At 39.2% G+C, this 13,886-nt stretch overlaps 1 protein-coding gene across 3 annotated transcripts in view; it reads left to right on the forward strand.

The window, feature by feature from the left end:
* The window catches only part of ATP8A1 (ATPase phospholipid transporting 8A1), a 238,085-nt gene that overhangs the window by 152,697 nt on the left and 71,502 nt on the right, over positions 1 to 13,886 (forward strand). For all 3 annotated transcript variants that reach the window (XM_029235506.1, XM_029235508.1, XM_029235507.1), the window contains one exon: positions 5,883 to 6,055. In XM_029235506.1, the coding sequence (XP_029091339.1) occupies positions 5,883 to 6,055 (173 nt within the window). The remainder of the gene's footprint in view (positions 1 to 5,882; positions 6,056 to 13,886) is intronic.

Genomic DNA, 13,886 nt, shown 5'->3' on the forward strand with positions numbered 1-13,886 from the left:
TTCTTTAGAGTGTTCCAAGCAGAGTTTTTGCCAAAATGCAAACGACATCTTGCACGCTATGATACTTTCCAGACAAATCAGGGCTTTCGATTTATTTCACTATAAAATTGTGTTCATTGTCTAGGGTGCCCTCTGTGATTTTTATCAAAGATTTCCTTGGCAAAGGTCATGTAAAAGTAATTTTAAAAGATTATCATAGGGCTTCCCTGGTGGCGCAGTGGTTGAAAGTCTGCCTGCCGATGCAGGAGACACAGGTTCGTGCCCCGGTCCGGGAGGATCTGCATGCCGCAGAGCGGCTGGGCCCGTGAGCCATGGCCGCTGAGCCTGCGTGTCCGGAGCCTGTGCTCCGCAACGGAAGAGGCCACAACAGTGAGAGGCCCACGTACCGCCAAAAAAAAAAAAAAAAAGATTATCATAAAGCTGCCAGTCTTTGATTTCTTAAAAATTGTTGTTATTTTATTTTATTGGAGGGTATGGTGGGGGTCAGGGCAGGCCACCCTAAAATATGCCAGACTGGCATATTGAATATTTTGAATTAAAATTACTTAAGAAACAGCCAATCCAAGAAGAACATTCTGACCCTCCTTTGTCTTTAGAAAGCAAGAAATAAATCTCCCAATTGAAAAGTACCTGCCCTGCACCAGGAGGTAGATAGACATCCTTATCACTAGAGATAGGAAATTCCAGGCCAAGAAGGCTGTTTAAACAAAACTTGTTACTTCCTCACTAATTTACTACCCCAAGCTTAAACGTCTCTGTCTTGTCAATTCTTTACAAATTTGTTGTTTCTTTGTCTAAAAATTATAAAAACTGCCTGCTTTGGTCACTTCTTAGGTCCCATTTCTATGAGACCTCCATGTGTACTAATTAAATTTGGGGGTTTTTCCCTCCTGTTAATCTGTCTTGTGCCAATTTAATTATTAGGCCAGCCAAAAAAACTCAAGAAGCAGAGGGTGGGAAATTTCCCCCTCCCCGACAGGTATTGTATGAACATGTTATCTGTTTTGCCAGGCAATACAAAGATCCAAATAGAACTTTATTAAGGCCCTTTGGTCCGAGTTAATCTTTGTGAGGAATTGTGCTTGACCTAATTATCTGCCAAGCATCTTTCTTTCTTTTTTCTTTTCCAAGCATATGTCTTATAAACCAAATACACATTGTTTTCTTCTCATAAATCCACTATTATATAACCTGCATGATCACTAAGTAGCTAGTCTAGGTGTTGATTCCATTATATTCATTAGACAATTTCTGTTATATGAGATAGAAGGAGATGTTAGATCATAACCACCACTTTGTTCTCCATTTCCTCTACAATAAAATAAGCACACTAACATTTTATTTATTGCTCTAATTAAAAGTGTCCAAGATTACAGGAGTTTTGCAGGCAGCAAAAAACAATGCTCAAAATGGTCACACAACAAAATCATTGTAACTTCCCACAAGGTATTCTCCAATCATTAATAATTTGGTTATTCTTTTATTACCAAGCTTGTAATGATTTTATTTCATCTCTTTATCAAGGGCCTCAGTCCTGCAGGGAAGTAGAGATATAAACAGATAAGCAATTATACATCACGCTACATTGTGTAAGTATAAACACATATTTGGAGAATCCAGAAGGTGGAGGTATTCATGTCACCTGGAGGACTCAGGAAAAATAGAGTTGGGGACGTTTCTTGGTTTATTTATTGTTCATTGCTTTCCGTATGTAGTCTTAAAGGAAAGAAAGAGTGACAGTGGGGGAGAATAAAGATGCAGGGGAGAAGAGGGAGGAACAGAGGTGAGAAAAGAAGGCAGGTCTTCCTCCCAGCTCAGGAATTAGGGAGAATTAGGTAAAGGGAAGTTTTGAGATTAAGAGAGGAAAGTTGAGAGAATAATTTACGAATGTTCTCAGTAAAGCAGGGAGATGTTTGCTGCACTAACAGGAGCCAAATTTGGAGTCTGAAGAAGGGACGAAAAGGACTGGAGTAACCTCTGGGAACAGTGGAATCGGCTAGGCCTGGGTGGAAGTATAGATCAGCAGTAATGAGCACCCATATAAGAGAGGAGAGCTGGAGTAGAGCCTGTCCTCAGGGGGAGGTGATTTTATTCCCTTCCTAGTCCCTGTTGTGTCAGGACTAAGAACAGAGGAGTGTGGGCTGTAGACTGAATTGTGACCTGGCAAAGCAGGAAAGCTTGGAGGAGCTCATAAGGGCCCCTGATGAGCACTTGGCTAGGTGCAGCCCACGGACAGGGAGAGGAGAGCTGAATGCTCAACTGTCGTGTCCACATGGGATGCAGGCTGCGAGAGGTGCAGGCAAATTCCGCTTTCCCTGCGGCTCCTTCCCATACCTGGGTCCCCACCTGGTGAGACGCCTGAATGCCTGTCTGTCTCCCCAAACTGCCTTTACTTCTGACTCTCCCTGATTATAGCAACAAATGCTCCTTTTCTTTCAGCCCACAAATAAGACTTTGTAGCATAAGGAGATACAGAGCTTTTATGTTGTTGTACTCTGTGGTCTTTTATCCTTTTTCTGAGTTAGCTTCTCATTTATATATTTACACTTTCACATGTCACTAAGTTTAAACGTTTAAACATTTTCCCCCTTCGGTAACCAAAAAGAAAACAAAGCAACAGCTAATGTAGTAATAAATTTATTTCTAGCTACAGGAGATAAGCTTCAATGCAATATGGCCATAAAGTATGGCTCCCAGGCTTACAGGAAAAGCAATAAACTTTCATAAATAAAAGAATTTTAAAATACTCCTGGCAGTATAAATAAGGGTGAAATATAACATGTAACTGGCAGCACACAGCCAACAACAGAGCTGCTTACAAAATAAAACTGTAAACGAAAATAACGTGTTTGCAGCTTTTCTGTTGCCGTTACCTTGCGCCCTAGGTAGGCTGACTGGAGAATTCACTGTGCGAAGATTTTGACTCACCTTCTGAAATGTGATCTCTGTTACATCTCCTGACACTGTTTGATTTGCTGCAGATCTGTGATAATCACCCAGGAAACCCAGGGATGCTGACGCCACAAATAAGTTCTCAATACATTTTAAGATGTTAGGGAACGCCCTCAGAAGAAGGGAGAGTGGGGCACACAGGACTGTGTCGAACAGGCTGGATCATGAGGGGCTTGCACAGCCAGGGGTTTACTTGACTTTGAGTCTTGCTTTGCAGCTGATCTATAAAGAAATTTGAAGTCTTCTTGAGGTACATCTCAGGTTTCATTTAGGTTTTCAGATCAGGAGTGGCTTGGGCAAAACTTAAAAAAACAGAGTAGCGGATGGATGGATGGGTGGATAGATGGATGGGTAGGTAAGTAGATAGGTAGATAGGCAGGCAAGCAAATAAATACACAGGTACACACACATGCATTTCAGTGGACAGTGCCTTGGTTTGAAAGACTGTTGAAGTAATAATCCCTATTATTCTCTAGAAAATTAAAGAGCATGAAGGAGAAGACTGTCTCTCTCTCTCTCAAATCAGAAGTGATAATAGAGGGGAAATGGAGTGCTTCCAGTGGGGTGAAATCAAAATTTATCAGTGCTCTCATTGCATAAATATGTCTTTCCCGAGCATCTGTAATTACAGGCACTGTTTGTGGCTGGGAACCACATTAAACATTGTCTCTCCCCTCAAGGAACTGAGGGTCTTGCTAGCATAGAGTGAATTACACATGATAGCATGGAGTGAGCCTGGGAGGGCTTGGGAGGACAGCTTGGTTTCAAAGATAGTGGAATATCTCAGGAGGAAAGGGTGGTCCAGAGAGAGGGAATAAAGGAGTCAAGGTTGTGAAGAGAAAAGCGAACGAAAGTTAGCCGGACTTGGATTTTAGACTTTATCATGTAAGCAGTAGAAGCCATTGAAGAATTTTAGAGCAAGAAGAGACTCATTTGTGTTTCAAGTTTGTTTTGTAAAGAGAAGGCTCTGTTGGTGGTAAAGACAAGATGAGAGACAGGTGATGAGGGCTCTAGGGAAACAACAGGGGAAATGGTATGGGGATTTCACTTACGATTTGCTATGCCTGGTACTGTTGGTTTTGGTTTTGCTGGATAATGTAGAGAATGACTAGCTAGGACAGAAATTTAATTCTGAGTTTGGGTTCTCTACTTAGTAGCCATGTGTTTTGGGGCGAGGAAATTAAACTCTAAGCCTCATGCTTATCATCTGCAGAATGGGGACAATAGCTGTGCCTCCTGCACAGGGTTGTAGTAAGTGTTAACTGAAGTACTGTATCTGCGTGTGTAGCCCTGAGAACCGTGACTGGTGTGCGGTACATGCTAAATATTGTTTTATTTTCATTTTTTATCTGTGTATGAATCTGCTTGTTTGTTCATTTCATCTATGGGAATTTGCTTTTAAGACAATCCAGGGGAATCTGCTATGGATAGTCATTGATAAATTTGCTTGCAGAATCTTGCTGACACTTTTTACCTCCTTTTCTTAAAATTCTCTTGGGCCAAAAATTTCCAGTAGGAAAGAGGAGTGTGAGGCCTGTAAATTAAAACATCTCTTTCCCCCCGATGTAAAGTGTGAACAGAAAATTTTGCAAAGAATGCTGCTGTATGGCGGTCCTTCATGTCACTGTGTGTAACAAGGAACAGGGGAAGTGTTAAATGAAGTGCCAGCGTTCGGAGGGTTGGGCATGCTTACTTTACGGTACAACATTGTTCTGTTATTTCGATAAACAGATCCTGAAATTCCAGAACATAGTGTGAACCACATTTGAAATACTAATGTAGAAACACCTTCAAAAATCCCCAATATAAAATTTTAATTACCTCTGTCTTTGCTTCCCTCTTTGTGAAGATAACTCAAATAACTGTACCACAGTCTTAAATTGGAACAATAATTATATCTCCTTTGAATATAACAAAAATTATTATGTATTATTTTTTACTATAGGTATATTTTATTATATAAACATAGATTTGTTAAATTTATTATATAAATAACTGCGGGCTCAGATACTAGCACTCAGAACAAAACTCTAATAGGAAAATGATTGTTCCTTACATTTCCTTGCGCAGAGCCCGTGTTCTGTGTCTTCATAATGTTAGGGCTCCGTTGAAATAAGAAGCTGTCCCTATCAGGTTATAGGAAAAGTCTACAGGATCTAGGGAGAAAAATTAAGTACCTTGAAATTTTTTCCCTTTGAAGAGCTGGGAAAGCAATAGTTCTTAACAGAGGGAAACAAATACAACCTCTCTATATAGCTGAGGTGAACAAAGCCTTCCTTGACACTAAACGTTTTTATTGTGCCTGAAAATGAACTCTTCATTGATGGAAGGGGTTCTTTTATTCAATCCGTCAAGATTACTAGGCCACATGTCACCATCCCCAGCTGAAATACAGCATCATGAAATCACGATTAAAGTTATAGACGCCAATTCATGAAGTGGCAAGAGATTACAGATACTACATTTCCTCCTCTTGAGAATTAAGTTTCAGTCGCATTGACAACTTCTGAAAGAATACCCATAAATTATTTAAATTATATTCCCCAACTTTTCCCCTTGATTCATAGCTAAGCAATTTTGACTGGTTCAACGTTGTTATGCTTTAACAAGATAATGTACTGAAAATATTTTAAGAAGATTGTGACCGTGTGGTTGGAATAATGAGCAAAGATGGCAGGGGAATGGGTGATGTGTAGTCAAGTCCCAACCGTGCTAGGAACAGGGTATGGCTTTAAGGGAGTCACTCACTTTTTCTGACAATGTTTGTCCAGTCTTCTCTGAGGGGCTTTCGTGAGAATCAGATGCGTAGAGGTATGTGAAAGCAATTTGAAACATAAAAAGCACTAAAAATAACTAAAAGTAGTTGCTGAACAACCTTGGTAGAACAAATGGGAGTAAATGTTGAGGGCATCTTTCGTTTAATTTTACAGGGAACAAGGGAAACTCTCAGTCGTCACTGCACTACCCTTGGTGATGCTCTTCGGAAGGAGAATGACTTTGCTCTTATAATTGATGGGAAAACTCTCAAGTATGCCTTAACTTTTGGAGTACGGCAGTATTTTCTGGACTTAGCTTTGTCGTGCAAAGCTGTTATTTGCTGCAGGTAAGTTCTCCATGGTATTGTCAGATTTCAGTAATGAGCAACTGGATCCTAAGTTCTTGATTTTTAAAGTTCCTTGAAGTTATTTTATCCAGAATCCATAAATGTCAGGTTATTTATTTATTAATTCATTCACTCAGGGTTCACAAACTGGGATAGCATTTATTAGCAGAGTTCTGAAAGTGAGTCCTGACAATCATTAATGATTATTGTTCATAATTTCAATTGGCAGGTTTCTTGCCATTCTGTGTTTATCTACCTGCATTTCCATCCAGGGTTGCTTCTCTAAAGTTTCTGTTTTCTACACTTAAATCTTTGATTCTGTTGCTTGGACTTATTTGGGGGAATGCATGATGGGAGACACTAACTGAATCATTTTCCAAATAGCTGAGCATTTTTCTGAAGGCTGTTTATTGACCATATAATCTTCTGCCCTCTAATTTATAATATTGCCTATATCCTAAATTAAAATCTGTTTTGAGGTATCAAGGCCTACTCCATAGAATTGTATTTTTGTGAACTATTTAGCTCCAATCCTTCCTGAACTTCTTGTCAAAGAATCTTCCTCATGTCTTTGACTAAATTGTTTTAACAAAGTCTTCCTAAAATTTAAAGTATATTTATGACTATGCCCAGTCTCTTCCCCTCTGGTCACCATGAAATGCAAGGATTTTCCTCTTTGCCACCCACTTACTGAATCTTACCAGCTGGTCAGACTAGGCGTTGGGTAGCAGTTTCTCAAATTGCTTTCTCTTCATGCGAGATGAAATACTAGCAGGGCTTCTGGAGAATTTCTCAGAATCTGTGCTTTTAACATTATCTTTAAAACTGTACTATTGGCAAACTTTATTTGTTTTACAAACTTTATTTGTAAAACTTTATTTTTTCTCTTAAAATATATTTATGAATAAAAGAATCGTCTGCTTTTTAAAACTTTTTTTCGTCCAGGCTTTATTTACTTAAATATCCTGTATATGATATTGTCTCCAAACTTATAAGCCGTGCCTTATAGGTATTTCCTAAATTTCAGTGTGGTTTTTTTTGTGAAATATAGTTTAAACCATACTTAATAAATATCCTTGATAAATGTCATTTCAGCCTATAAAATTATATTATACTCAGAGCATTAAGAGAGTTGCTTATTATTCCTAGGAATCTAATTATTTCATTTAATTTTTCTTCTCTGTGGCATGTATTAATAAATACTGTTACTATAAAGCTTTTAGGCAATACAGTGTACAGATATCTAGTATTAGTAATAATCAGACTCTGCTTAACCATGAAGAAAAAATTGGAAATTATTTTCTTGACTGTCTTATTTAAAAAGCATGAGAAGAGGGAGGGGATATGGGGATATACGTACGCATATAGCTGATTCACTTTGTTCTACAGTAGAAACTAACACAACATTGTAAAGCAATTATACTCCAACAAAGATGTTAAAAATAAATAAATAAAAATTAAAAGCATGAGGATACTCATGATTTTTTAATATCTGCTTTTCCAGTGATGTTTCTTCGTTCCTTTGTAAATCTTTTGACCAGGTCTTAGTAATGTTCAACTCTGATGCTCTCCCATCAGGATAATTTTGTGCCAGACTTGGTTGTTTAATCACTTTCATTAACGGAGGCACAAGGATCAACAAAAGATTGCTCAAAAGCACATTAAGTGATATGGCTGTTGGCTCCTATTCAGAAACAGAACGGACCACAGAGCTGTTTAGATAAAATGACGGGTTCCCTTGAGCCTGCATCCGTTCTGTGCCGACTGTGTGCTGGGGAGAGATGCTGCACATACAAGGATGAATAGGACGTCCTGCCTGCTCTCCTTCGTATTTGTGTCTGCCTTGTGTCTTAAGCAGACTCACAGTTGGTTTGAAAGACGTGGGAGGCCGATTTCATCGCCGCTGAGCCTCATTCCTAGAGCATTGCTTAACACGGTACCTCCCACCATCCTTCAGAAAGTCGAACCACAAAATTAAACAATAGCAGAGGGAGAGAAAAACTAGAAAGCAGAGTCCAGGGAGGAAAAAAATATGTTCTGTGCTTGTGAAATTCCCTCCTGAGATCCTCGTTCTGGATGCTCACAAGTCACACGGACCTCAGCACCCCTCCAGGTCCCAGGCCCCTGGGAGGGACACACACTGCCGTGCACGTGCAGCTCTGCTCTGACACTGAGCTTATAAAGATGTGGGTGGCCCCTTCCTCCCTCCATTCTGTTTTATGCATGTTTGAGGACCATGAAGGTCCCTCTGCAGACATTGAGTTTTATTTAGAGTTTTAGGGTTTTTTTTAAAAGTAAAAAACTTTCCTCTGCTTTTTTCCTCTAATTACCTTCATATTCTCTCTTTTCCCCAAAGACTGTGGTTCAGCTTCCGGTCTGGCTTTGAGAATTCGTCTAAGCCCATAATTACATCAGTGCCACTGCCCGATTTATATCTGTGCACCTTCTTGGCCCGGTGCCGCTTGACATTTAAACCATTGGCACAGACCATCTTCTTGTCATTTAGCTTACTGACCTTGAAGCATAATTTCCATGATGATTCCTCACTGTGAGGAATAGGTGGGCAGTTCTGCATATCCTTCTTTGCAGTTAAATGCACGCATTCTTACTCCTGGTTTCTCAGATGATTGTAATCTCCTAGCCTCAGGAAATTCTCTATTTTACTCCATTATAAGAAACCCTCTGGATAAATACTGAATATTATTTCAAAATACAGTAGGGCACTGTTTCTCAAATTAGTTTATGTTCATGCTGGCTTTCTAGGTTTTTCCCTCAAAACGACAGTTTATTTCTTGTCAGTCCACACATGAAGATAATTCAGCATCTTGCTCTTCCTTTGCTAGAGTGGAAGTAGGGGGAAAGCCTCCCTTAATGGATAATGAGGCTCTGGACATTAGCTCCATCTTCAGGATTACATCAGCCACTTGTCTTCCCTGACATTATCAGCATGAAGGGCAGGAGGCAGTTTTTAGTGTTTGCCTAATTGACAGAGTTATAAAGATGAGCGTTTTCCCGAAGAGTCTACAGTTGAATTGAAAGAAACAGTTGTTCTCTGTCAGTTGTCATGACATCTCTTACTCACCATCAGTTTCTAAAGGGAATACTCAGAGACAGAAATAATCCCCTGGCCCCCAAATTATTCAGGGCTTTGGAGTGCTGGTTTTGGTTTACAGAGTGAAGGTTGCATGTTATACATCAAATAATTTTTTCAATTATGTAAAATCCAAGAAGTAAAATAAAATCTGTTTTTATCAGTCTACCCAGTACTGTATTTTCATAGGTACTGTGCAGTTTTTGTACCACTGTGCGAATTTACCTGTATAACCTGAGTAGTTTAATAGTAAACATGCATGTCATGTTAAAGGACTTTCTGGTAAGTTTTCCTAGTCCCTTCTTCAGGTACACTGATTTTTACCATTTGGTGTGATCACAGATACTTTTGAAGAACAAATGAAAGCTATGGACGAATTTTACACAGACATGTTAAATTGAATGTACCACTTCAGGGATTTCACAGACTCCCTGGAACTCCTTGGACAGGTAGAGGGGGAAAAGGCTTGCTCCAGGACTCATGGAGATTTGTGTACACAGCTAAGATCAAGAGCTATTCTACAAACTAACTGTACCAGATAAATACTTTCTCACCTCAGCTGCCAGTATTTTATGCCCTAAGGTCTTACAGGTTGTATAATTGATAGAAGGGCACCTTAGCTGGGGATTTATGAAATGCTTGTTCTAGCTTTGCTGCTCTAGCACTTTGGATACCTAATGGAATCACTCTGGCCTTGGTTTTGTGACCTGTAAAATGAAGAGCTTAGCATATAGCAGTGATTCAAATATTCCAGGGAGAATGGATGTCTACAGCAGTTAAGATTGGAGCTTCTCTGGCATAGAAAGGTGGGAAACCCATGCACACAGGCACCCTTCCTGGGTTAGCTTCTTCCAGCTTGAGAGCTACTAGGCCAGGGGACCTCTCCTAGCCCTTTCAGTTTTTGGATGAACCCTACTTCTTTTGGCCACTCTGTGCTGGGAAGAGTCTGTCTACTGCTTGGATCTGCTTAATTCAGGGAAGCATCTGTTCTACCTCTTTTAATATTCCCTCCAGAAGAGAGTGGGAACGTTGCAGTGGAGTATCGCTGTGTGTTGAATAGCATGTGGTTTCAGAGATCCTCGTCAGTTCACATAAGCCAGCCTTTCAAAGAACCTTACATTTTTTCTGTAGTTGTCAGTTTAGCTTAAACATATTTTGAAACTTATGTTCTGTGACAGTTGGTTGAAAATTGGCCTAGAGCCTCCAAGCTTTTAGACTGTCTAGTAATCACCGTTCTCCTACATAATTTATGTACTCATGTCTTCTGAAAAGCAGAAGTGAAATTGAAGTAAGCATTTTTCCCTACTTGCAACATCTCTAATCAAAGTTTAACCCCCTTTTAGGCCCTCTTCCCCATAGTGCATAAGAAAACACTTGACTTCAGTGAGTGTCCTCACTCGGGAGTGGCATTCCAGGCAAAACCTTTCACCTGAATCCGATCGAGGGGCCCTCCAATAAGGCGTCTAAAGGGACACCTTGAATACTTTCTGTCATAGCCTGAGAATGTTAAGTAAAGGGTCAAGACAGATCCGCTTCTTGAATCTTTTGGGATTGTCTTAAACTTTAAGGATTTGTCTAAATAAATGTTCTACTTAAAGGGTAGTCATAAAGCACAAATGAAGCTAATAAATGCTCAACAGACATTCCTTTAAAGAAAGAAGTTTGTGAACACGTTGGATGCCAAGCAGATGTTTGGCTTTGAGAAGACTTACAAACGCTTAATGAATGTCAACCGTATATTTGCTTCCAAGAAAATATGAATAAATGTTGGCAATGTTGAGAGAATATTTCTTTCATACATGTGTGGCTAAAAGAGGACACACTGAATAAATCTTACAACTTCATAAAATGCCCATATTTTGTGTTAACATAATAATAAGTTGCTCAGCCCTGTTCATCTCATTTGCTTTTCTACCTCCACTGAGTAATGTTAAAGGAAATACATGGCCATATTATAGGCTGGTAGCCAATTTTGATGATGTACATTATCAGGGAAGTCCGTATTGGAGAGTAAAATATCTAAAAATTTATGAGAAATCTAAATGCTATAGAATCCCACTGTAATTCGTTATATAGTTTTAGATGTGACTCAATTTACATAAACCACCATCACTAACACACAAACACACACTAATTAGAACCACAGATTGTATAATTCTGATAAAACAGAGTTCGACTGTACTGGAAAGTACATCAAGCATAAGTGTAAAGCTCAGTGAATTTTTACAAAGTGAACACACTCCCGTATCAATCACCCAAACATGACCAGCACCCCAGATGCCCCCTCATGCTTCCTGTATTTTATTATCTTCCCAAGGATAACTGCTAACTTGATTTCCATCACCATCTTTCTTAAGTTATATCTTGTTCATTTCAGTCTTTTTCTGTTTTGTATCTTGCTCATTTGGAGTAAACATGTGTCTTCCATAGCGACATTCAAATTCTTTATGATTCTTTTCTGTTCAGCAGTTTTAAGTACAGAGCTCACACTAAAGGCCTCCCTAAAGCTTTACATCAATCAGTAAATCGGTACTACTCTAATATGTTCTTCAGTCAAATACAGATCCACCTAAGAGATAACTTACACTTCTTCAGTTCTACAGTGATAGAATGAAAGGACTTAATTTTCCAATTTGCTAAAGACATGGTATATAGAATCCACGGCATTATCTGATCTGTCAAACTAGTGATCGCACCATGTGGGAAAGGGAAGCAGAGTTAGTTTGGTATAACTGGTTCTCCTTGAACCCTTCATAGTTTCTAGTGATTATCTTCTTGTTAATAAACCTATCTGAGCGATCCCCACTTAGGTAAAATTAAAGGCTTAGTGTCTTGATCCAGACTAGAGTTCCAGCAGTTGAGATCATGTAGAATAGTAAGTCATGGCTGTCTAGAAGCTGTGCGACATGGAGTGGAGAAAAGAGAGACAAAATCCTAGCAGAAAGATGATCCTTGGAAAACAAAAGGCATATTGCCAAGAGAGCAGTGAGAGAAACAACAAATGCATGTAATATGATGGGCTTTATTTTTTTTAATGTAATTTTTTTAACATCTTTATTAGAGTATAATTGCTTTACAATGGTGTGTCAGTTACTGCTTTATAACAAGGTGAATCAGTTATACATATACATATCTCTTCCCTCTTGCATCTCTCTCCCTCCCACCCTCCCTATGCCACCCCTCTGGTGGTCACAAAGCACTGAGCTGATCTCCCTGTGCTATGCGGCTGCTTCCCACTAGCTATCTATTTTACGTTTGGTAGTGTATATATGTCCATGCCACTCTCGCACTTTGTCCCAGCTTACCCTTCCCTCTCCCTGTATCCTCAAGTCCATTCTCTAGTAGGTCTGCGTCTTTATTCCCGTCTTGCCCCTAGGTTCTTCTGACCATTTTCTCTCTTTTTTTTATTTTACATTCCATATATATGTGTTAGCATATGGTATTTGTTTTTCTCTTTCTGACTTACTTCACTGTATGACAGTCTCTAGGTCCATCCACCTCACTACAAATAACTCAGTTTCATTCCTTTTTATGACTGAGTAATATTCCATTGTATATATGTGCCACATCATCTTTATCCATTCATCTGTTGATAGACACTTAGGTTGCTTCCATGTCCTGGCTATTGTAAACAGAGCTGCAATGAACATTTTGGTACATGGCTCTTTTTGAATTATTGGTAGTGTATATATGTCCAGGTTTTCTCAGGGTATATGCCCAGTAGTGGGATTGCTGTGTCCTATGGTAATTCTATTTTTAGTTTTTTAAGGAACCTCCATACTGTTCTCCATAATGGCTGTATCAATTTACATTCCCACCAACACTGCAAGAGAGTTCCCTTTTCTCCACACCCTCTTTAGCATTTATTGTTTGTAGATTTTTTGATGATGGCCATTCTGACCGGTGTGAGATGGTATCTCATTGTAGTTTTGATTTGCATTTCTCTAATGATTAATGATGTTGAGCATTCTTTCATGTGTTTGTTGGGAATCTGTATATCTTCTTTGGAGAAATGTCTGTTTAGGCCTTCTGCCCATTTTTGGATTGGGTTGTTTGTTTTTTTGATATTGAGCTGCATGAGTTGCTTGTATGTTTTGGAGATTAATCCTTTGTCAGTTGCTTCATTTGCAAATATTTTCTCCCATTCTGAGGGTTGTCTTTTCATCTTGTTTATGGTTTCCTTTGCTGTGCAAAAGCTTTTAAGTTTCATTAGGTCCCACTCGTTTATTTTTGTTTTTATTTCCATTTGTCTAGGACATGGGTCAAAAAGGATCTTGCTGTGATTTATGTCATAGAGTGTCCTGCCTATGTTTTCCTCTAAGAGTTTGACGGTGTCTGGCCTTACATTTAGGTCTTTAATCCATTTTGAGTTTATTTTTGTGTATGGTGTTAGGGAGTGTTCTAATTTCATTCTTTTACATAGAGCTGTCCAGTGTTCCCAGCACCACTTATTGAAGAGGCTGTCTTTTCTCCACTGTATATTCTTGCCTCCTTTATCAAAGATAAGGTGACCATATGTGCGTGGGTTTATCTCTGGGCTTTCTATCCTGTTCCATTGATCTATATTTCTGTTTTTGTGCCAGTACCATACTGTCTTGATTACTGTAGCTTTGTAGTATAGTCTGAAGTCAGGGAGCCTGATTCCTGCAGCTCCGTTTTTCTTTCTCAAGACTGCTTTGGCTATTCGGGGTCTTTTGTGTTTCCATACAAATTGTGAAATTTTTGTTCTAGTTCTGTGAA

Source organism: Monodon monoceros, unplaced genomic scaffold (assembly GCF_005190385.1).
Source record: "Monodon monoceros isolate NGI ecotype Baffin Bay Population unplaced genomic scaffold, NGI_Narwhal_1 Super_Scaffold_20, whole genome shotgun sequence".
NCBI classification, from domain to species: Eukaryota; Metazoa; Chordata; class Mammalia; order Artiodactyla; family Monodontidae; genus Monodon; species Monodon monoceros.